Source organism: Egretta garzetta, unplaced genomic scaffold (genome assembly GCF_000687185.1).
Source record: "Egretta garzetta isolate BGI_Z169 unplaced genomic scaffold, ASM68718v1 scaffold36, whole genome shotgun sequence".
NCBI lineage: Eukaryota > Metazoa > Chordata > Aves > Pelecaniformes > Ardeidae > Egretta > Egretta garzetta.
In genome coordinates, this window is record NW_009259975.1 from 459,384 (window position 1) to 485,198 (window position 25,815).

Sequence of the window (25,815 nt, forward strand, 5' to 3'; positions counted from 1 at the left end):
CTGCTGCCCACCTGCTCCGCTGCAGCTCCCATCAGGTCTAAGGCACAGAGCCTGGCAGAGACTTGTGTTGAGCAGAATGATGGCGCCATGGTGAAACACACCCTTCAGATCAGAGACAAGATGTCCTTTGTGTATAATAGCACAGCTTTTCTCCATATTAAACTTGGACTTTCATATTGTTTATACCGATTTATTTTAAGAACTTATTAATACATTTCCAACTATAAAATGTAAATGAGGTCCCAAGTAATTCAAGTATGCCTCCAGCCTTTGAATTTTTGCTGCTTTCTGTGCAGACGCTAACCTGGACCATGGAAATCCTTCCCTAGTCCACAGCTTCCCCAGTTTTTATTGTTCAGCAGCACATCCAGAGCACAAGGAGCAAGGCAGGTTAAGGAACTTGTTCTCTTTCCAAATTAAGTAATTTCCCAGGCAGCTCTCCTGTATGTACCCACCTTTCTATTTTTCGAAGGTTTACTAAAAAGTTGAGAGATGCATCTTTCCTGTGTGACTGCCCACCCTACCAGCATAAAACCAGCTGCAGGATCAGCATCGCTCACCCCAGAGCAGTAAAGAAAAACTTCTCAAGTGCCGCCTACCTGTTTCTCTTTCCAAATTAAGTAATTTCCCAGGCAGCTCTCCTGTATGTACCCACCTTTCTATTTTTCGAAGGTTTACTAAAAAGTTGAGAGATGCATCTTTCCTGTGTGACTGCCCACCCTACCAGCATAAAACCAGCTGCAGGATCAGCATCGCTCACCCCAGAGCAGTAAAGAAAAACTTCTCAAGTGCCGCCTACCTGTTAAACTGTAGTTTAGCTCCACCTGGTGGAAGAGGATCACTCTTTTAGCTTGCAATCCTCTGACATTTGATTAGACACCATCTGCTTTATAACAGTAAATTTTAGAAGAGTCTTCTTAATTTCCCTCTGCCCACCTTACCTTGACATGCACAACAAATTCTTTGGTAAGTCTGGCATATCCTGTTGTTTCCTCAGCTACCTGGCCTTGAAGATTGAACATAACGGTGTGACCGGGGTTCCTGGCCGACTCAAGAATGACACAACCATTTGGTTGAAGGTGGACACAGAGCTCACAGCAAGCCTTGTCTTTACTCTAACAAAGTCAAAGTAGGAATAAATAATTATACGAACTACTAAATATGGCAAAATCCAGAGCAGAGAGTATCACAATATAGTTTCTGTGTTGTTCACGTTTCCACAATAATACCAGTCTAGTACGAAAATGTCCTTATATTTTTCAGAGTTGCAGTCCTGATACCAAAGTTCTAAAATTGTGGACTCTGGAATTTCAAAGCGCAGAAACAGTTCATCTTAGGATGACACAGATCTGAGGATAACATGAAAGATACCCGGGGGCCTCAATCAGAGTCTCAGCCTACAAATGGGGCAAAGGAGGCTGGAATAAAAAAATTGACGTAGACATGAAATGAACTACAACAACTCTCTGCCACCAGCCCTCCTTCGTTTGCCTCCATGTTCCTCCTCATTTACATGTACTGTTCTCACAGAAAACGCTTAAGTAGTCAGAAGTTTTACACGAAAGAGTACAGCAACACACTACCCATGCTTCTCTGTTCAGGCTTGCAGACTGTGTGATCCAGTTGTATAAAAGACACAATATACAGAACATGTATTTAAATATTTTATCAACTCCATCATCATTCTCATATTTAAATAAAACCAGGATTATAATAAATGTAAAATGCTAATAATCAGCTCAATAATTTAAAAGGGTGCTGGCTTGCATCATCTAACGTTTTTTCAGCATTTTTAAGATGTCAAAGAATCAATATTTCTAGGGAAAATTTTCAGTTCCAAGGCACTAACTTCTGAGGAAAAAGCTTCCTACTCAAAAAACCTGTCTATCAGATACAATATGCTTCTAAAAGCAAAGGAAAGTTTGTATGAATTTTAGAAGTGGTTGTGAAAAAATTGAGCCAGCATGTCCTCAACATAAAATTAAATATGTATCATAAGGTTAATTGCAATTTTTGTATTGCCATTTTGCTTAACATTTACCTATCTTCATTCCAAGGACCCCAAAAAGTTTTAAATAACAGCACTTTTCCCGTTCCCTGGGAAAAGGAACATCTTGCACAACTAAAAATAAGAAAATTGAGATCCAGATTTTCTATAGGTTACTCAAACTCATAAAGCATGTCAGTAGCAAAGCAGAAAAGAGAAAGTTCAAATTTAAGTACCCAGTTAATAACCTCTCTGTAGTAAGATATACTGCAGTGTGACAGACTGCACGGGGTTCTCTGTATCAGAATTACACTAATGAATATGAACACTAGGAAGTCCTGCAAGGAAGTCTGACAGTTTGCCTGGCAGCCTGACGTTATCCCCATTGAGAAATCTAACTTTACTGAGGGTATCTATTCCCACTAGTGCACATCATGTAAAAGAAGAATTGGACCAGCTTTAACTCTGAAATTATTACTGGATAAATAAGGGGAAGAACTCAACAAAGTGAAACAGCTTCTCCCCTCATCAGTAGAAGAGTTTCATCAGAAAGAACTAATTTCTACAAATCTATTTGCCTCCTTGTATACTGCAAGTGCTGAGAAAGAAAGGCAATAGTCAGACTTTGAAGATGGAATGAAACAAATCAAAATGGATCAAAACAAGTTTGGAATATTTCAGTTGGCTTATGACAGTCATGTTACTTAGAAAAAGACACAAAGGAAAAACCGGCATTTAAAATTAATCCTTAGAATTTATACTTATCCAAAAAGAGGAAATCATAGGATCATAGAACAGTTTGGATTGGAAGGGACCTTTAAAGGTCATCAGTCCAAACCACCCGCAAAGGGACATCTTCAACTAGATCAGGTTGCTCAGACCCCTGTCCAACCTGGTCTTGAATGTTTCCAGGGGTGGGGCATCTACCACCTCTTTGGGTAACCTATTCCAGTGTTTCACCACTCTTGTAAAAAAATTTTTTTCTTATACCTAGTCTAAATCTACCCTGTTTTAGTTTAAAATCATTATCCCTTGTCCTGTCACAACAGGCTCTAATAAAACATTTGTCCCCATCTTTCCTACAACCCCCTTTCAGTACTGAAAGGCTGCAATAAGCTCTCCCTGGAGCCTTCTCTTCTCCAGGCTGAACAACCCCAACTCTCACAGCATTTCCTCTTAGGAGAGATGTTCCATCCCTCTGATCATTTTCATGGCCCTCCTTTGGACCCACTACAACAGGTCCATGTCTTTCTTGTGCTGAGGGCTCCAGAGCTGGATGCATTACTCTAGGTGAGGTCTCACCAGAGCAGAGTAGAGCAGCAGAATCACCTGCTTCGACCTGCTGGCCAGGATACACTTGGCTTTCTGGGCTGCCAGCACACATTGTCGGCTCATGTCCAGCTTTTCATCCACCAGTACCCCCAAGTCCTCAGCAGTGCTGTTCTTGATCCTTTCTTCTATGAAGGATAGATGAGGTGCTTAGGGATATGGTTTAGTGGTGGGATGGCAGGGTTAGGTTAACGGTTGGACTCGATGATCTTAAAGGTCTTTTCCAACCAAAGCGATTCTATGATTCGATTCTATGATTCTTCTCCCAGCCTGTATTGATACTGGGGGTTGCCCCAACCCAGGTGCAGGACCTTGCACTTGGCCTTGTTGAACCTCATGAGGCCCAATTCTTGAGCTTGTCCAGGTCCCTCTGGATTGCATCCCAGCCCTCAGTCATGTCAACAAGCATAGCAGGTACCTTGTCAACATGCGGCAAACCAATATAAATTACAGCTTGGAATGGCTTGGTATTGCTGCATCAAATCATTTAGTCTATTGAAACATCCTACCAAAGAATAAAGAGTAAACTGAGAAAACAGTCAAAGCTCTGCGTCTAAATTTGCCTATTCATTGACAATTTCCTGGGTTCAGTTCTGCAGTTCTTAGCTCTTTATTTGACTGGAAGCACAATTATTAGACAGATTAAAAACAACATTATTTTGAATCAGACAATGAAATGTAATTATGAAGCAGAAATCAGTAACAGCATTTCCTACCTTTCCAATTACATGGCTGTTGACAAGAGCAAGAGCAAGACGTGGCATCTGATGACTGCTGAGTATACATATATTTCTCCCTTTGACATTTACATCAAAAATACCTAAAATTTAAATTAAAAAAATGTTAGGAGTATAAGACTATATTAATTCATATTTTCATTTAATTACAATCAATGATTTATAATTTTCAAAGAAAAAGAATGAACCAAGTGTTTAACTCAACACTTTGACCTCTCTGATCAATGAATCCCCTCATTCCTTCAGGAAGGGGCATCTAGAGACTACTGTCTACTTCATTGCCTTGAGAAGAAAAACCCTGAGAGCTAATGATAAGGAACAAATTTCTTTTTATTAGCATATATGTTTAAAAAAAATCCACAAAAAGGAGCTGAAGATTCCAGCATAATGAACTAGGCTATAGCAATGAATTTACATGATAAATAAGAAAACATGTAGAGAACATAAAACTCTCAGGTAGGAAAAGATAATTCATCTTCTCTGTATCCATATTAAAATTTGTAAAGCAAATCTTGCAGCATAGCTCATGGCTTCTAAAATTTTAGATCTGGCCAATTTTCCAAACAATTACCTCTTATAGCTACAAAATACTGACAAAAGCTGAAGCAGTGCCATTTTTATTGTTCCCAGCAGCAACAGTTGCTTTTTTGAACTGTTCTACCAGTACATTATATTGCCCGTTTGTAAGGTGCAGGTGTCTCTGGAGGACTCCTGTGGTGTCCATAACGTAGGATTATCAGGGTGTCATTGGGACCATGAGAATTACGCAGCCAAGGATCATTGTACCCATCAGGATGATACCACAAACCATAAAATACAGATTCTAGTCCTTGGGGCAGGATAGGGAGGACATGTAACTGTCACAATGGATCTCTGCCTTCAGACAGAGGTAAAGCTTCCTGAGAAATTAAAAAAACCTGGACCAAACCATCATGTGATATAATTTGCCATCACCACTTTGAAGGCCTTCAAATTACATTGCTTTAGATCTGCTGAAGACAAATAAACAGTTCTATCAGTATCTGAAATGCAGTTTTCTATTAAGAAAGACAGGTAGATAGATAATTTATGTCAGAGGACCTTATTCCAAAGGACACGGAAGGAAGCAGGGCCCCTAAACGAAAATTCAAGCAACAGTTCCCAAGTCAGCACTTCTAGACTTCTGTTGCATATGACTGTTCTAGATGCTTTGTAAAACACTGCACATGTAAGTAAAACAAATCTGAAAGAAGAGAGAAAAATATTGTTCTGAAGGCAGAAGTGTTTCTTGATAGGTGTCTGCATTCATTTTGTACTTGTAGTTGTTTTGTACTCTGATCTACAGAAAAAGAATACATCCTGTGTCACTAACTGTTCCTCTGTTATCAGGACAACTTTATCATATTGTTCAGAAAAATCAAGCTCCTTTTGATTACCAGTTTAATTCCTAAGTATTACTAAATCCTTGGGAGGTTGCAGATCACACTACTCATCTTTCTGACTTCCAATCTAAATTAATTAACAGCCAGTTTATAGCAATTTTGTTTTGATCATTCTTTCTAATATATTTATTTATATCTATCACCTTTAACTATTGATATTTAGTAGCTGTGCATCAGATTTGGCACTTGCACAATTAATTATACACGACTCGTTTAAAACTGTGGCGATAACGCTCATGAATTTTACATCTAGCACGTAAAAATGTACCGAAAAGGTATAGAATGCAATAAAAATACCACATGCTTATGTTAGAAAAATATCATCAGAAATGCACTAATTTATAGAAAGGAAAGTGCATCTAGATGAAAATTGGGAAACAATCTGCAGCGTGAACTTGAATCCCACATGTTAGAAGATTATGAACTCTAAATGTTTATTATGAACCCTAAAGACAAATCAAACCAGATACAATCCATCAGTTGAAGACACAGAATTAAAAAGCAGCAAAGATATGCTTACTGCATCAGTGCAGGTTAGAGACCAAATTCCTACAAGCAGGTAGTTTGGTCTACCACCAAGTAATTCACAGTTTGTGATCCTAAATGGATCTCCTTGGAGGAAGGACACTACCATGCTGCGCAACTGCTTTCAGGCATTTAAGACACTTGCAAATGCTAAAGCTAGGATAGGAGATTTGAGTTAATCAGTGTTTGAGTCACCACATTGAACTCAAGGACCAAAACTGCTATCTAATAAGAAGACCTTTAGTAAAACAGATTAACACCCACTTTCAGTGTTGTAATATTACTGATCTCCCATATTATACATTTGAGTTTTCTGGTGCAGCTTTTCTAAGGTGCCTTTATAGGCTATGCTAAGGAGCATTGATTGCACTGCTCTCCATGCACTCTTTTGTGTGTCCTGAAAGATTCTGTTCTAGCACTTAGAAAAAGATCACTTCTATCACGTAGAAAAAGATGTGTAAGGACCCTGGGATGATGTCAGAAAGGCTGAGCAGCTCCATCACTACAAAGGTAACAAAAATATGTGTGCTTAAGATGATAGGTATTATAGTTAAGTGTTAGTAACACAGTAGGATGGAAGCTGATAAAGAGGAGGAACAGGAAAAGTGCCATTAAAATCAATTACAAGGATGGAATAAAATTTTTTTTGTTGTTTTTTTTATATACATACACACACACACACACACACACACACACACTCCCTAATAATGAACCACACCTGGAAATTTAACTTGTTATCTAGTTACAAAAGTCTGTAGCTGTCCTTGCCATGGCAGTTCCATGGGAGCATTAAACTGCAGATGACTAGTTGTTTCTCTTTGGTAAGCAAAAGCCAGTGACAAGATACCATATGAGGGGGGAGGTTTGTGCTTTATACGTAAAGCAAGCATATAATTTCTGCATTCTTACAGCCATTAATACATGTAAATATTTTAATTAAGGAAAAAGTTTATTATAACTGTCTGCTCGTATTCACTAGAGGAATCACTATATGAGATCACAGTGAACTATAAAGTCCTTTCTCCTATCTTTTATGCATACACCCACATGAAAAATACTTTACCATATTTGTTTTTCTTGTCACCAAGAGCATCGACTCTGCTATCTGGATTGAGGCAAATGAAGCCACGGGTAAGCCTGTTATAAAACTGAAGTGTGTTGCCTTCCTGAAACTTCCACTTTTCGGCAGCCCACTAGTTTTGTAAACAACAAGCAGAAAAGACTTATGAGAAGGTGATACACTGGAATTTGACATACATTAGAACAACTGACCTGATTTCACTCAAAGTATAATTTGATTAGTTTAAATAAAAATAAAAAGGTACGTTCTTACAATTTCCTCTCTCTTGAGTTCCAGCTCTTGTCCTGTATAGATAAAAGCCATGTAATTAATTTACAGAGCATCCCCATTCCATTTCACACAATTGCAGTGACGTTGGGTTCTCCTCCCCACCAATTTCCACTTACTTCCTGGAAACGTGCTGGTATCTGTCACAGTCAGTTCTCTAGCAATATTGCCATCATCCTGCCCCTGGTCCAGCCACCTAAAAACCAGAACCCATTTCAGTAATACAATCTTGGCTGGCAACTCCCACAATACTGTACACATGGCACTTGCATATTGATACTTCCCATTCTATTTATTAAAGTCTCAAGGCTGACAAGCAGCAATACAAAAATCCAGCTTTAGAGATTGACTTTGGCAAAAATGCGTTTGTTTGTTTGTTCTTCATGAAATTTATAAATAGATGCTTTCCTGGACTGAGGTACAAGGGCTAAGCCAATTATTACAAATCAGAGAACTCATATTGATCCCAGATCGATAACAAAAGGTGCAGTGGTCATGATGTTTGCTCTTCCTTTGCATCTTTCCAGGATGCAAATTGTTCCATGCCCTGAAAAACCCTGTACAGGGAGGCAAATCCACCGCAGGCAACAATTCTGCCATGTCTGAACTATACTTTTACAGAGCCATTGTGCCTGCTTCACATCTACTTACATAAATTAAGTCTAACTCCATTTGAGTCAAAAGGATTCACACACTGTGGGAGCAAGATCAGCAAGCACGGCGTCAGGCTCTAACAATAACTAGCACATACCCTGTATTTTTCTGCCTGAAATGGATTTGAACTCTCCCTAAATTATGTATGAAGCTAGCATTATAGATCTCTTCATAGCAGTTCATCTCATCTAGAATACAGAATCAAAATTAGGTCAGGCAAAGACAAGGTGGTGTATCTGATAGGCAGAAAGCCCTTACTCACACATAAATCAGTTTCAGTGTGCCCATCGCTCACTCCGAGCTGTCTCAGGCAGTTATTTATTCACTCCGAGAAGTGAGAGGAGGAAATAGAAACGAGGTGCCACTGGCAAGCTGCAGCTAGACTCATACGTGACTGGACTTTACCATTCCTAATATTTGCACTGATCTTTATCAATTATAATTTTTCTGTAAGGTGTTGAGAATTAATCAGGCGTAGGTAAAATTAGAAATGAGCTAGAGAACAGAAGATTCAGAGCAGCAGCATCTGCAGAGGAAAAGGCAGGGAAGTTAGGATTGCTTCAAATTATGTTGCAGCTCAGTGACAGGCTGCAAGGCAAACAAGAAAAAAAGATGTGGCCAGGTAGCTGCATTTGTGATAGCCATTTCACAAGATCTTAAAGTCTGATCCTAAACTCACTGAACCCCAAGTTAATCCCCATACTAATTTCAGTAAAGGATCAGTCTGCTAGAGAGACAGCAATGCGCTCTTCTGAAAAACCTTGCATGGCATGACATGGAAGAATGGATGGACATGCTGGTGTCAGATCCAAGGTGTTGGATATAGAAACATAGAATCATAGACTCGTTTAGGTTGGAAAAGACCTTTAAGAGCATCAAGTCCAACCGTTAACCTAACCCTGCCATCCCACCACTAAACCATGTCCCCAGGCACCTCGTCTACCCGTCTTTTAAATACCTCCAGGGATGGGGACTCGACCACTTCCCTGGGAAGCCTCTGCCAATGCTTGACAACCCTTTCACTGAAAAAATATTTCCTAATGTCTAACCTAAACCTGCCCTGGCGCAACTTCAGACCATTTCCCCTCATCCCCTCCCTTACCAGGGAGAAGAGACCAACCCCCACCTCACTACAGCCTCCTTTCAGGCAGTTGTAGAGGGCGATAAGGTCTCCCCTCAGCCCCCTCTTCTCCAGACTAAACAACCCCAGTTCCCTCAGCCGCTCCTCATAAGACTTGTGCTCCAGACCCCTCGCCAGCTTTGTTGTCCTTCTCTGGACATGTTCCAGCAACACAATGTCTTTCTCATAGTGAGGGGCCCAAAACTGAACGCAATATGGGGCATGTGTCAAAAAAGCACATCTTGACTAGTTCACAAGGTGCGAGAATGGAAAGTTCCCAGGCAGAACTTTTTATTGCTGTTTCATTAGCTCAAATGAACCAGAGAGTTGGGGCAGGTACAACTCAGAGAACTGTAAAAAGAGTGAGACCATTTCAGCTCACTTTTTAGGAACCACATATTTCCCTTGACAGGATATTTCAGAAGAAAAACTATGAGTAATTACAAATTTATTAAAAATCTAACCCAAATGCAACACCACCAACCTGTTACAAAGAAAAGTATAATCCAAATCTGTTATAGGATCCTTGATCACAACTTTGTCCAGAAACCATCCATTTCCTTAGAATAAATTTAAAAAAAAAGAAAAGTCAGTTCATGAGAGGCAGATTTAATTAAGTCTGACTTCCAATGGCTTTCTCTCTTCTACTAGAATTTCTCTTCTAATAGAACTGAAAAAACTGCAGCTCCACTGCCCTGATGGCTGGAGAGAAGACCACACTGGCTCTAGGTACTGTAGAGCTTGCCTATGGGCCTGCAAGCTGCTAGGTCCCTCCTTGGCTGTCATGGCCCTGAGCATTGCGCATCTCCCCCTCCCCTCCTCATTTAACATCATCATTGCATGAGACTTATTTGCTTTGCCAATCAAAGTATCAACAAGCTTAGATAGCAGCTTATCACGGCTCAAGATAAATTGCTATGTTTTACAATATTTAGGCTCAAGAGTTTGAAAAACAGGACTTGTGACTGCAAGCAATTTGAGTTTCACCATTAATTGAGTGTCTAATGACAAGATAGTGCACCCAAAATCTCCAAAAGTGCATCTTTACAGTGTAACTGATAATGCTAATCAATGTAAAATTATAATAGTCCATTTTATCTATAAAACAGACTGCACAAGACATATTCAATGTCTTATCATGCAGACACTACTCCTCTTCACAGTTTTTCCATAGGGATTAGTCAAAAATGACAGAACAGTAGCAGATGGTGTCCTTAACATAATGGTTAAGAGTGTAGTGAAAGTGAACACAAAATATTTGAAATTTGTGATGATACAGTAAGGTAACTGTGTCACTTGAACAGTTTCCTTAGCAGCCTTTGTCATTCACTTCTAAAATGCTTTAATACATTCAGGATTAGAAATAGATATTATATTTCAAAGAAAAGGTTAATAACTTCGCAGGCAGTATTCTCTGTGACTAGAGAGAGAGATTTCTGACCTGATCCAAGACCATTGTGTCCTATAACAATCTTGTATAAATGTCCAAGGTGCACAGCTTCAACAGTAAAGACGTCAGTCTGTAATCAGTCAACAACATTTCAGTGAAATCTAAAAAGCAGAGCATTCTTCAGCCATGGAATCCCAAAGTCCCATAAACCCATAGAACTCTTCTGTCAAGATCATCCTTTGAAATATCAGCTAATGATAAGGTGAGAACAAACCAAGAAGGACAAGTTTCCTGAAATAAAATAATTAAGTAAGGCTGATCACTTTGCTAATGGGAGTAGTTCCATTCAAATCAATGGGATCAGAGTCAGAAAAGAGAAACCTGCTGAAAGCTTAATTGGCTGAACAATTACAAATTACAGCAGATTTCAACATTAGAAATGCAGATATAAAATGTAAAGCTTCATTTTAACTTATTAAATCAATTTTTAGAAGAATTAAAACCAAAAGTACACAGTTTACCTATTTTATAAATGAAAAATGTGTCTTCCAAAAGCATTGGTATACCTTTAGAAAGTATTTTTGGCTTAATTATGTAATTTTGGGGAGATGCTGGAATGCAGTAATTATGTCTTTTCTAATTGCACCTTGCCTGGGATAACTGCCCACCTGGGAGAGAAAAGCCAGCCAAACATATCAGAAAATGCCCTGTCTTTCACTTACTTGTCCTTTTAAAAATTTCTTGGGTTTCTGTGACCTGAACAGCTGTCTTGATCCTGTATCACCTCTTTCTCCATAGACAGAAATATAGACATCGGCCTCAGTTCCAGCATTCCACAGTTCTCCTGTTGTCACATGCACTTCATAGACAGTCACTGACAATAAAAGATGACAACCTTTCATATCACAAACACTATTATAGTCACAATAATATCTGGCTGTGAATGTGCCTGTAGACTCCAAATACATCCGTGTCAAGGACAGCTAGAGTATAAAACCTTAAAAATCCTATTCAATATTAAGTAAAATAATGTACAAACTTGCTTTGGTGTTACATTTATGCTTTTTATCCCAGACTGTCACTATGGGGAATGCAAAGAAAATTGAACTTTAAATGCACAGTAGTATGTCTTCATCCTGCAGCATCATTTGAAATTATCATAAAGCTGAAAAGTAAATAACATAAATCCAAGATTAACCTCATCATAAGTGGTGAGATCAAAACTGTAACAGGCAACGGGAGCCATTAGCATTCTGAATGCACTTGTTAACCAAACAAGCAAAAATCTAGCACCATAGTTTTAGTTTTCTAGGCCCTCAGAACTTAGAAAGCTGCACTGTTTTATTACTTTACTGATTCATGCAATAGAATAGGATAGACTTCAGCTATTACATTCCATATGGGAATTCTTTAAAGGTTGTAGATTTGGGAAAAAAATCCCTAGGACTTAAATTCAATAAATCAGTTATTTAATAGAAAAGGATAATGCAAATTAAATTTGAGTCAAAATCCAATGACACTGGAATAAAGGCTATGATACATAAAAATATGTATCAATGGAAAACTGTGGTCATTAAAATGCAGATGTAGGAACCCCATAAAGTTCAGAAGTAAGATAAAAACATGCAACTATAATCTTCAGTAGAAACATGGGAAAGGCAAAGTTTATGCCAACATACAGTAACAATAATTTGTTAGACCAAGTGGGGTACAGAGAGGACAAAAGCAGGAGAGAAAACATCATTTTCTGGCACACAAGCTCTTCTTCCAGATGTAGGTGTCCTTGTGCTTCTCTGCCTTGCAAGTAGAAAAGAGTTTCTGGACCACTGGGTCCAGAAAAACATCAACATTATCATCATTCAATTATTAGTTTCCACTTGAAATATGTTATGAAGCTTGACTGTAATCCTCTGAAGGAGGTTGCTCCCACATCTCACTCTTCTGGTGGACAAACACCTTCTTTTAATAACCAGTGAAAATTTATTCACTGTAAGTCTATATCTGCAATTGCGCTAAGTGGCCATTCAGTGTTTACAACTTTTCCCTTGGTGCTTATTTTTTTATGATTATCTCACATTTATGTACATGGCATTTGTGTGCAGATTACTATACAAGCTGCCTTTAAACAATTTGGTTTGGATAATGGTAACAATCTAGCTAAAAGAGTAAGCACTCTGCACAGGTTATTTTAACGTGCCCCCAAAGAACGCTAGTGCTAGTTTGCTTCTAGCATCAGGGTGATCTCATTTTGAGATGATGACTGGGTACCTCTAAACTCCACTCAAGTACTGTACCATAGACATATGCTATTAACAAATCCAGCACAGAGGCTTAAAATAGCTAGCTCAAAAATTCAAGCAATTTTCACAATTTTTTACACTTCTCTTTACCTCTCATAAGCCTAGGGATCATCCCAGCTTTGTAATAAGTATTTATGAGTATTTATAATGATTACAGCATTTATCCTAGGAAATAGTGACTCTTAATGGAATGAAGTCACCTCAGGGGAAATTCAGGTTGGACATTAGGAAATGGCTCTTCACAGAGAGGGTTGTCAGTAACTGGAGCAGGCTCCCCAGGGAAGTGGTCACAGCACCAAGACTGCCAGAGTTCAAGGAGCATCTGGATGTCCCTCTTAGCCATATGGTTTGGTTTTAGGTAGTTCTGCAAGGAGCAGGGAGTTGGACTTGATGATCCTTATGGCTCCCTTCAAACCTGAGATATTGTATGATTCTTTCCTTTAGATATTCCATGGAAAAGTGTGCAGAATAGAGATTAAGAGAAGGAACTGTATTAGTTACATCTATATTTGTCTATAAGCATAGAACATTACCTTTGTAAACACATCGTTCTGAAATTAGAAAGTGTAAGGGTTAGGATTATTTACAGAGTTTAATTCTTTCCCCTATGCCTGTTATTTATGAGAGATAGAACAAGGAGGTAAAACACATCTTTTTTTTCAGATCAGCTATTATTATTTGGACAAAAGCCAGCCACATTCAAGGCACAGAAGCTTTTGACAGTCTTTAGTTAACAGCATAGTCATGTACTATTTTTTCCAGAGTACACCTGTCTCAATACTCAAAATAGTTTTCATTTAGGAACTGTTAATTAATACTGTATTGTACCCACATCGTTTACCATGCCACCACCTGATCTATTTACTTCCACAAATTTTTCATTATAGCACCCACATGAACAGGTACCCCATGAACAGACTGTGGCAGAGGCAGAAAATTCATTTCTCCAGACCAGTCATCCCATGTCTAGGATCGCAACAATCCTCTCTATTCCTACAATTCACTCCTTCATTAAACATCTACTTTCCAGTTTCTCCAAGAAGAAAAGCAAAGGTTCACCAGCGACCAAACACTGTGCAACTCTGATTTATCCCCAGCAAGTAGTTCATCATCATATAATTAAAGATTGTGTCATAAAACATGAGCAGAAGGGGACAAAAGTAGGATGGTTGAGGATAAAAAGTCAAACGAACGGTGCTCGGTCCCCCAGCATTAGAGCCACAAAGTCTCTGTGTAGTACTTCTTAACAGTTTAATTCAGACGTTCTTCCTTTGAATAAAAAAGGCTGTTAAATCAGAAAGTGTTCCAGGCTCTTTTTATTCAGAAATTGGTTTTAAAGTGCCTCTCATCATCTCTCTTTCAGACTGAATCCAGACCTCTTCACTGTTCTGTTATCAAACCATCTTCTCTGAAGTTAAAAGCTATGTTCTCTTTTCACTTTCTCATGCTGAAATATAATATTGGCAAAAAGGCACAGAGGCTGTCTTTCAATTACTAAGTTAGAGATGAAACTGCCTTCTCCAAAGCCTTCAGCATGACCCCTCTTATACTGAGGCTGGCAGAAATGCACTGAAGTCCTTTTCTTCCTCTCTTGTGCAAGGGAGAAATTGTTAACTACAAAATGCAGATTGAGAGGATGGTTTAAGTGTGCTGTTGCTCTTAATGATGCACCAAGATTACTTGATAATAAAAATCTTCCATTGTATCTTTATCTCAGGAACAAGAAAACAACCTACTCAGAAAGAAGAGCCTGAAAATTCGAAGGTGGGTAAGGTTGGTGTCCCAGAATATTAAGCAAGACAACATTTGGAGAAGAAGAGATACTGCAAGTAGGGGATCGGAGCATATTCAATACAACATGTTAATGATCATTAATTAATGTTTATTTAAGGGGGGAGTGGGTGTTTGGTTTTTATACCAATGTGCTTGTATGTCCCCCTACATTACTAATATGAAAATCTCCTGACCAAAGGGACCAAACCTATGAGGAAGCAGGCTGACTGTCTCAGGCTTTTCATGCCCTCAAGGGTATGAAGATCATAACCACTCAAGATCAAAAATCATTGTGGTTAGGGCTGGCCAGCCTCTCTCTACGGCATTTTATGATCCATTTGCAGCTGCTAACTACATCACTGGAGGAAATCTCTCCTGCTATTTTTTCTCTCTTAAAGACACATTAATAAGGCACAAACCTGGTTTTCTGCTATTCTTTTCAGGCTCTTAATCTCAGTGCTCAGTCATCACAGATAGGCATAAATACAGCTCCAGGCCACCCAGCTCTTTTTTATGAGAGTGACTGTCCCATGGTATGTTTCCCCACATCCATGGGCCATTTTCTGGACTTCTGCCCTCAATTTCATTTATGTCCTCTTCATCTAGCCTGCACCCACAGCAGCTGTTACCATTGAAATGCCTGTTACCATTTCAATTTTGCAAGATCAGCACAAAGTACCATAAGCATACCACCAAGCAGTGCTATAGTATTAAACATTCAAAAAAAGGGGTTCTGTAGTTTTTAGAGAGGTTTGAACAGAAGTTTCTCTCATCCCATTAATCTTGTCCTCTGCAGTTGATATGATTTTTTGGAGAAGGGAAGAGAGGGTGTGGAATCTGTCCCAGGTGGATCCTACTCTAGTGAAAGCTCCAGCACAAGTATTACTGGTGGTGTCATGACATTTCCCCCCTCTACCATCACAGCCTGCAGGATGGGGAATCTGCCCCAGCATTCTTGCTCCCTCTCCCACATCTCTCCTCCAATACACTGATCTTGTTATGACCTTATACTTTCCTTAGGCCAGAAAAGAGCAATGCCTTTTGGAAAGAAGGGAAGAGAAAGCACAGGTGTTCCACCTCCTTCCCATTACTGAAGCAGAGAGGCCATATAGCAACAACATCCAGCAAGAGTGACAGGGATTGGCGTGGTAAAACAGTGTAATAGCAGCAACACCCAATAATTTTTGTGGTGTTTGGCATCATTCACCTGTAGAATTACAATACAATCTATATGTGAGTAATGGAGCTTTTAACACTTATAGCACTCTGAAATATTGTTAAAGTTTTGTTCCACACCCAGCAATTAAAAGTATTCTGGAAGGCTGTCTCATCCACTTACAAGAAACTAATACAGCAGCTATAATAGTCATAGAGGAGCTATAATCCTCAGTTATTGAGAATAGAGTTTGTGATTTGACTCAAGTATGATGCCTTCATGGTAGTTACACATACATGAGGTGTCTTTACTATTGCCTCTATTTTAAAGCAAACACAAACCTGAAAATCTTACCAAAGAAGGAGTCGTCCTGAAGGACCTGCAAAATTCAAAGCATTAAAGACTCTCCTATCTCCTTTCCAGTGATTCTTAACCTTTTACTTGAGTAGGACCAGTAACCACAGGAAAACAGCACAGAAAAAGTGTTGTAGCTGCCAAAAAGTAATAGAGGGGCCTGATGAAAAACAATGAACTCATGTCTGTCAGCAGCAGCCTATGGCCTGGCCTAGATGATGTGGTATTGGGCTTACCTGGGAGAATAGGCTGACCCTGCTGTAAAACAGGAAGCTCCACAGATATTTCCCCATCAGCCTGGTCCCAGGCCAGCCATCGATGTACAAGGAAAGAAAACTGCTCCCCTGAGAAAAGGTTCAGCAACTGCACCTAAACAGCACCAAGAATTGCAGTTTAAGTTGCTGATCTCCAACCAGATAGAACAGAACATGAAATGTGTGGGATGCTCTTGAAATCTGTGCAGGTAGAGCTGTGTGGCATGATCACAAACCCATGGGTTTGGGGCATGTCTGCTCCCTGGGTACAACTGCCCCCAGTCGGACTTTTCACTCCATCAGGTTCGAAAGGGCAGGGCAGAGTAACTCAAGTGCAGCCAAGAAATGGGGTTTGTCAGCTCAGGCACAGTCACATGAAATACAGCTATGTTCTTCCAGCTGGTATTTCCATGTGGGCTGGCACTAGGTGGCATGGCTTACCAAACACCGAAGTTCTCACTGGGAAGCTTGGCAATGCTTGCAGTTCTATTCCTTTAACTTATTTCCTTATCAGAACAGGAATTAAAGGAACAGCTTTTGATTCTTCAACACTGCTTGTGACATAAATAAACCCTGAAAGTGCTAGCCCCAACACCAGCCTGCCCCACACAATTTTCTTCCATGCCCAACTTCCTAGCATACAGCAGCAAAAGGACCATATGCACACCAGCTGAAGAGAAGGAGGTCTAGTTATTTTGTATTTCAAAGCATTCCTTAGTAAGCACCTCAGAGGCTGCTGTATGTTAGAACAGTCCCTGATTATGATAATTTATACTAGTAGCTACACTAGATTTTGGACCAGCAGAGAGAAGCAAAGGCACTTCTACCTGTAGTTTTATTCCTGCTCTGTGCTTTGCAGAATCTAATCTCCTTAATTCAAATATTGAATAAATTCAACATTACTGGAAACATTTTTCTCTCTTTTACTGCTTGAATACTACACATTAAAGAAAGAGATTCATCTTCTCTGAAAAACCTGGCTCATCTCAGCCTGCCAACATCTACTGATGGATCTTGGAAAGGGCAAAGCAGCACCTTTGTGGACATTTTCAGGCCTGATAACATCTGAGTACAGAGACGGACACAGAAACCGCGGGATCCTGATGGAGGATTAGCATGCCTAACTACCAGAAAAGCTCTGCAGTTGTAGAGCACTTTCTCTTCATTTCAGATCTTCCAGAAAAATGTAGGTTTCTCAAGGAACAATGATGTTAAGCATCTGATGAGCCCACTGTAGGTTGTTTCTCTTCTATGAAGTCTAGAAATCGGTGGCTATATGCCTTTGGCTCTCTACTGTACAAAACACTAGGTTACTTGTAGAGTGTCTTTGGTTGAATCTATTTCTTTTCTTTGACTTTCTGCTCAAAGTTGCAGAGAGGGAATGACGTAACCCTGACTGATGAATCACTTCCTAAAACCTGTGCCTGATTGACTGAGATTTGGTAAGGAAACAATTAAAATTCGTAAGCCAATAATCAATGAAACACACTGAAGTGTTGAATCCTTCTTTAAAATTTTACTGTTGATTTCAATTAATATATTCTAGCTGGGAAGCGAGAAGGGGAATAATAACTTCTCATTTTTTCTTTCCTTTTCTGTCAGACTTCTTTAATCTCCCAATTTAAATGGGTGTCTTGTACAAAGTAGGCAGTGCAGCCTCTATTCGCTGAGGACAGTGTACAACAAACCTGCAAAAGTCCATTTGTTGAGTCAGATTTTATGATGACCAAAACTTCTAATATCAAGACTAAGCATACCAATAAATCTTTTCTGTAAGAGAAAAGATTCTTCTTTGTTCTCTTCTAGCTTCTCAACTCAGATACATTTTAGAAATTGCTGTCCCTCTGCCTCACAGGACCAAGCTATGAGGTATTTCCCACCCTTTCACTGCTTCCACACACAAATTTATGAAAAGAAAAATAGCGAGGAACAGAAGAAAGAAGTATCTTAAATAATATTCTGATTCCAGCATTCCCCAAAACACAGCACAGCTGAAAAACAAATATCTAGGCTTTGTAATCAGGCAATCTTCACCTGAATTGAAACAGATATAACCAAGATAATTCTAGCATGACACTTCTTAGACAGAGTGATACTACCAGTGACACAATATTTCAGTGTAGACATACATTGGCTAGAGGAATGGACTCACGGGCTCTTGCCTAGATCTCGGTTAACACTGCCCAGACCTTACTTTGTCTTTTTTCTGAGTCTCAGTCCCAGATGAAAACAACTAGCTAAAGCATCGGATTGACACTTTGCATTAGATAGACCTAGATTTGCCCTGAAGTACGATTATAACAATGAATTTACCATCAGCTTCTAAAGCCCTTCATAAAGTGCTGTCTCTTAACTGAAGGATAAGAAACTCTGGCACAAAGAGAGAAGTGTTTCAGGCATGAATAGCATATCATTGGCACACATAGTACGTCGCTGATGTTAAGGATAAAAGCCAGATCCTTTCATTCCCAGTCCAGAAACCTACATATTGTGCTTCATGACTGAATTGCAAAACAGAACTAGCTGATTCTCTTTGCTTTGTCACCTTCACTTTACCTGCATCAAGATTTTTTTTAAATAAGGAAGGAAAAGAAGTCTTTTTCTCCTCAGAGATACAGAACTAGAAACATTTGCAATGTAGCTCTGGTGCTGAGCAGAAGGACCCAGCATCAGCCACAGATCTGAGGAGGACTTGGCTAGGCTGAGTTCAATGACTCTCTAGGTTTCAGCAAACTCTAGACACTCTGTAACATACAAAGACTGTAGGAGACTCAGACTACGGCAGCCAACTTAAGCAGTCTTCCTTGCCGCCCAGCCACACAGTTTTAAAGAAACATCATAATGTACAGGTCTCACTAAACTGCAAACAAACAGCCAAGATATACCATTGTAAGCCGCCTTTAATGCCACACAAAAACACTCCTTCATAAATAATCTCTTAAATGAAGCTGCAGGCACTTGATGAGGCTAATATACTTATCCCAGGTTTTTTTTCTGACTCATATTTTGACTCCACTGTCACAGTGACTGCTTTTGGAAAGATAAAATTCTTTCTCACTGCTTTTACCTCTTCACAGTGCCAGGCAGGGGAGTTTCCTGCATTTGTATGGCCTATGCGTATTTTGTAGAGATGTCCTATGTTTCCAGTATTGACCTGTAAAAGAAACACAACCGATGAAACACAAAACATTTGTTAAAAGGAAAAAAATATGCAACAGAAATTAATTTAGTAACTGTCAGGTGACCTTTTTTTAGAGGAATTAAATATTCTGATATTTAATCAGGTGTTTCCAAAATGTTTTGCTCTGGATAATCATTGGAAGCTTGGCTCTTTTGAAGTACAACCCTTAAAAAGACAGTTGTCCTGCCAACCCCATTTAAATGGCTTCAGGATGGTGCTGTAGCTATTTTGTTCCCCAGTGAATATTGGTCTTAGTGGGAGATGGATACAGACTGTATATATGACTAAAAATCAAGTGTCTTGACCCTAAAACCTGGCTTAGTTTAGCATCCACACCACTGACCTGCTACAGAATGATTTCTGTCTCCCAAGCACCTGCTGCAAACTCTGAGTTTCTCCCTACCTCTCCAGGAGGGTATGCCTTACAATTTTGGAGACAATTGTGTTCAGCTTTGATGTTTCTTTTTACAAATCATTTCAATTAAATCAACTTTAAAAGCTGTATTTGAAAGATTAGTTCTTGGGCAGGATGGATGAGCGTGTCCAGTACAGATAAGAGGGTGCTGAGGGAATAACTTTGTGTGAAGGTTATTCAAACAACTGGTTATGAACTTAAGTGTATGAATAGAAAGCTTATCTTCAAGGAAATGGAAACATACCATGAGTGTCTTCCCTCCTTGCTGTAGCTTTTTTTTTTTTTCTCTTATTATGTAGGCTGGATTTGCTGTCCTTCTGTTGTTTTCTGTAGAATTCATTTTCATGTTCTCATTTACAGTGTAGGGGTGGGTGTGAACTGAGTTCCCTGTATCATGAACTTCCCTGAACCCAGTGTTATAAACAATACAGAGACAGAGCAGCGAGGACGGAAAGGCTTTTCTCTTTCTATACATTTAGGTGCTCCTTAATTGCATACAGTGCTATGTATACTCACTTAAGAGAGGAATCCTAGGTCCCAAACCAGGGACTGCCTCCATATTTTGCATTTAAAAGTCATTGGAGGTGAAATTAATTGCAATAATGGGAGCAGGAAACAGAGCCAACAACATCTGTTGTGAAGAAGCTATTTTTATCTGTCAGGCACCTGGTTACTTAATTTAACTACTACTTTCAGTCTTGTATCTGGGATTCTCTGCTATCACAGGTGGAGAATGGCATACTATCAGAGTTCCTGGATTCTTCTGAGAAACTCCATCAAGCTGAAGAGAGCTAAGAACTGCATTTCCTACATCCCAAGCAGCTATGAGGTGGTTGTAAAAAAAGTGAGCTCTTCCCCCATGCTGCCATTAAGTAGCTTTTCTCAGAAGGGGACTTGCTCGGCTGGATACTAACAACAGAAGCACCTGTTTGTTATATGGCCCTGTAGCTGGCACCTGCTGGAGACACCCACTGACAATCCCATACACACACTCATGCTATGCAGCTTTTGATAAGAGACCTCTTCTGGCTCACTTGCATCACCATGCCACAAGACTGATGGGGGAGAAACTCGCTTGTGTTACTGGGAGCAGAAGCAGCTTCAGATAGACAGATTTTATTACAGGTATAAAATTTGCCATTATTTAAATAAAGCAGCAGGTATGTAACAAAGTTAAAAATTTACTCCATACCCTAATTCTTCACTTCTTCATTTAGTTTTCAATATTGTAGCCCCATTTCAAATTTAGAAACTAAGCAAGTATCTATTGTCCTGTATTTCTTGGTATTCTCTGGGGCACTATGTAAATTAACCAGTAGTTCTTAAACAAGTAAGGAATATATTGGATCAAATCAGCTTTGGATAGGTGAGTGGGAAAGGATACTAAATTTAGTTCTACGTTTAAGTCCCGTTTCTTCTTTCCAGATATGTGTACCATACAAAAAACTGACTGTCTTTTCAGCACATAGATTTTGAAGTGTCATGCAGTCTGGCAGGAGACAAGAGGGCAACACAATGAATATATATTGCTTACTGTGAAGATGTCTTCATTGCCTCTCTGAAATAATTTTCCCTCCTCTCCATCAAGAAAAATAGGCCCCGAACTGCTGTGATCCCCATACAATGTAATATAAACCTTTGAGCTTGTTCCTGCAGATGGCATATCAGTGGTGAGGACTGACACCTTCCATTTCCTAGCTATCAAAAGATAAAAAGACTCACTGAATTACTTAAATTCAAGATTCTTAAGCAAAATGCATTTCAGTGAACAAAATTCTAAATAATATAAAGTCAATGAATACAGAATTACATATTTCACAAAGTTACGGCAGGCAAATATTGAGTTTGCGATGTTGGGCACACAAAAATCAAGAAATATCAGGTTGCATTCACATCTTTTACTCTGCAAATGCCATATGACAAAGTCAAATTTGCATGAACGTAGATCACTTTTCCAACACAGTTTTGAAATATTGTATTAAACTGCATTAAATATGGCTTTCTGTTTACTTCAGATATATAAGCTCTACCCAATGCAGTGCTGCGTAATGACAGCCATACAGGCTCTCATCATGATAGCTCTGGAATTACAGACCCATCACTTCAAGCATTAGGGTCTCTCAGAGCAAATTAGCTCTGCTGAAAGACACCTCTTTAAGGATCTGTATCTCTGCAAAGGTGTGATGGGCTATGCAGGTGTAACAGCTTGCTTGGAATCCACTGCAGGATTGCCAACATATTCTTGCATTGCAGTGTTGGCTTTATACCCTGAGATACCAACACTCTTCCCATGGTTAAATTTCATAATTATCAAGACCAAGTATATGGATTTAGGCTTTGGTTTAGTGGAAGCTGAGTATCAATGGGATGGAATTATGGGAAACGGTATCACTGATAGCAGAAAGGAATATTAAGAAAACACCCTCACTCCCAATGTTTCTGATTAGCTGATACCCATCTCAGACAGTATACATTTAAGCACCTCCTGAGCTGCTAAGATCGTTTTGCACCACTGATTAATATCACTGTTTCTTAAAAGAAAACTTCCTTTAGAGTACAGCAGCAGTAATAAAGGGCCTTACTGACTACAGAAGCCCCCTATCATCTAACGACCCAGCTGTGCTACACATTTCACCTGTATTACTGACTTTTCCCTTCATCACAGTCTCTTTGATCTTGTCTGCTCTGGCTAAAACACTGACAAGAAATATTCATCATGATATGATGAATTTTGTCTTTATTGACTGCTTGATACCCAAAATAGATCCGTGTGTCTTAAACCCCAGGCAATAAGCTGTCCTGCAGTTCTGTTGTGAGGTTCAGCGAAACCACTTTTGTTTTGAGTGTCACTCGGTATTTTCAGTGCTAGCCACGGGCATTTTCTTAAAGGAGACAGTGGACGTTGGTCATGATACATACACAGAATTATGCTGTAGCAGAATATTATTTGAGGAGTAGTTAAACCAATTATTTGAGCAATTTGCATTTAGTTTTCTGCGGCATTCTGGAAAAAATAAGGTAGGTTTAATATTTTTACTTGCCCATGTTTAGCCACGTCCAAAAAGAAAAGATATTTAAGAAATTGATAATTAGGCTGGCCTAGGCATGGTGCATGCCAGTATCTTTGTAGCTAGGAAATAAATGAGTTGAGAGTAGATGTCCTCCATACCACTTAGCAGTTACATTTGACTAAATAATACTGCTTTTAATAAAAGGCAGGAAACAAGGCACAGTGAAGACACATTATGAAATCTAACATATTAATGAGACCTGGTGGTAGAATCTATAAGCCTCATTTGTGTCTTGCTATAACCATTGGGCTATACCTACTGAGGAAGTTTTTATTTCTGTGTGGCCATTGTGCTTTGTGTGTAAAACACACATTCCTTGGGAAATACAGTATTGTAGAATCAGTAACTATTAAAATAGATATTCTCTCCCATACTTTGAGGGGAGAGACAGGGAGACATTAACATAATGCTGTCCTGGTTTCGGCTGGGATAGAGTTAATTTTCTTCACAGTAGCTAGCATAGTGCTGTGTTTTGGATTTAGTACCAGAATAATGTTGATAACACACTGATGTTTTCAGCTGTTGCCAAGTAGTGCTCAGACTACTCAAGGACTTTTTGAGCTTCTCCTGCTCGGCCAGGGGCATAACAAACTCGGAGGGAGCACAGCTAGCACAGCTAACCCAAACTGACCAAAGGGCTATTCCATACCATATAACATCATGCTCGGGGGGGTTAGTTCGGTCGGTCGGTCGCTCGCGGCTCGGGGACTGTTTGCGGCTCGGGGACTGCTTGCGGCTCGGGACGGGCTGGGCATCGGTACAGTGAAGACACATTATGAAATCTAACATATTAATGAGACCTGGTGGTAGAATCTATAAGCCTCATTTGTGTCTTGCTATAACCATTGGGCTATACCTACTGAGGAAGTTTTTATTTCTGTGTGGCCATTGTGCTTTGTGTGTAAAACACACATTCCTTGGGAAATACAGTATTGTAGAATCAGTAACTATTAAAATAGATATTCTCTCCCATACTTTGAGGGGAGAGACAGGGAAACATTAACATAATGCTTAGTTCATCTTTGAGGACAAACCTCAAGATCTTGAAATTCCACAGTAGTGGTCCGAGATTTACCTGTTTGTTTGAAAAAATGTTTGTAGGCACATGACCTGAGTAGAAAGTGTGAAAATTTTAAAAGACAGAGACAGAATCGGAGAGAAGTTATATAAGAGCAGGCATCTAAAATATATTAATACCATGAGAAATTTGGAGTATGCACCGCTACTCAATTTTAAAGAAATTCTCTTAAAGCAGCACTTATTTGAAACTATGGTGAATGTGGAGCTACAGTACCAATGTTTCTTGAATAATTATATTGTCATTATTAAACAATAAATTGCCAAGCAGCTACTCTTACCAACAGGTTAAACTTTGTCATTACAAGAGTTGTCATAGCCTGAACACATTAAACTGAAAGAACAGGGAAAAAAATAATATCTGTGTGACCTGAGGAGGAGAAGTAACTGGCAGAATCACATTTTCCAACAACAGAGCAGTGTGACCCTTCTCAGAAGTTGCTGTAATCTGCTTTTTTCACAGCTGAAGTTAGCTTGCTGTTTCTATTAGAAAGGGGGTTCTTTACACTGTCCAAAGCAGTGTGTGCCCCAACTTTCTGTGAGCCATGACTGATGACAGGTGACCATATAACCCTCCATGTTAATCTCACTTATAACTGAGAAACTAGCGTATGTACACAACATCTAAATCGCTGTCAGTAGGTGTACCTAACCTCTTCTCTTAATTTAGTTCATTAAGGTAAGAAAATTACAGTAAATAGTCCCCCTAATTCTTACAGTGGATTAACATGGTAATTAGACTAATGATATTTGATAACATCAGTGCTATAAAAGTCAAGTAACTTGTTTAATAGTGATAAATTAAACAATTAAATGATCTTGCTTTCTTCTGACATCCTTAGAAGAGAAATATGCCTTATGCATTTCCGAAATGAAAACCAATAAATGATACCAAGGTATTGCTTCTATACACTTAAATTGAGGAGCCTAACACTTCTGAGAAATCAGTCATTTCTCATTGGTTTTTATGTTATGTACACTTTTAGATATGCAAAACGATGTCATCCAGCTTTCTATATATCATGCTAGAAATAGTAGTGAATACTATAGATCACTGTGTGCAATGGCTTCTTCTCCAATACACTGTTTTCAGTCTCTTGGAGCCTTTCCAGTTAATACTTTCCAGTCTGCACCTCTACCCACATGTGAATATTCACTACAAAGTCAGTAGAAGATCCGTTTGACCATTTTTTTTCAGGTCGAAGGTAGTAAAGATACCCAACAAATTCTCTACTATGTAACTGGTTTGCATATAAGCCTGTCATGTGCTGGCAATGACATCTGTTTGAAAATTTAGTTGTGAGACATTGCTGAAAGAAAAAAAAAAAAAAAGAAATACTGTATTTAGATTAAATGCTAGTCTTGACCATTATTGAATAAGACTTTCGTATGATTAATATTTTTTTTTAATCCCTTGATCTTTATATAGGTTCATGATAAAATTAGTCCAGAATGCCTTTGATTTAAAACCAACAAATTTTCAAAACTAAAGGAAGAGGTTAATGAGGTCAATTGAACTGAAAAGCAAGCAAAGGAAAATAAAACAACCCAGTAAAAATTTTTTTAACCATACATGTTAAAAGAGAATAAGTAAAGAACGACTATGTACAGTGTGTGCTGTATTTGAAAGCTGCCTCCTTTTTCTTTTTTTTTTTTTTTTTTTTTATTTTAAGAATGGTGACATGCAATGATTGGGAAATGTCAGCACTGCTGACAAGAACAG

At 39.0% G+C, this 25,815-nt stretch overlaps 1 protein-coding gene across 1 annotated transcript in view; it reads right to left on the minus strand.

The window, feature by feature from the left end:
- Positions 1–25,815, minus strand: part of RP1 (RP1 axonemal microtubule associated) — a 180,939-nt gene that overhangs the window by 140,438 nt on the left and 14,686 nt on the right. The window contains 12 exon segments of the mRNA XM_035895877.1: positions 1–102; positions 942–1,103; positions 4,021–4,136; positions 7,063–7,192; positions 7,333–7,364; positions 7,467–7,543; positions 9,606–9,681; positions 10,563–10,641; positions 11,234–11,385; positions 16,331–16,463; positions 19,416–19,502; positions 21,479–21,638. Coding sequence (XP_035751770.1) covers positions 1–102; positions 942–1,103; positions 4,021–4,136; positions 7,063–7,192; positions 7,333–7,364; positions 7,467–7,543; positions 9,606–9,681; positions 10,563–10,641; positions 11,234–11,385; positions 16,331–16,463; positions 19,416–19,502; positions 21,479–21,638 — 1,306 coding nt within the window.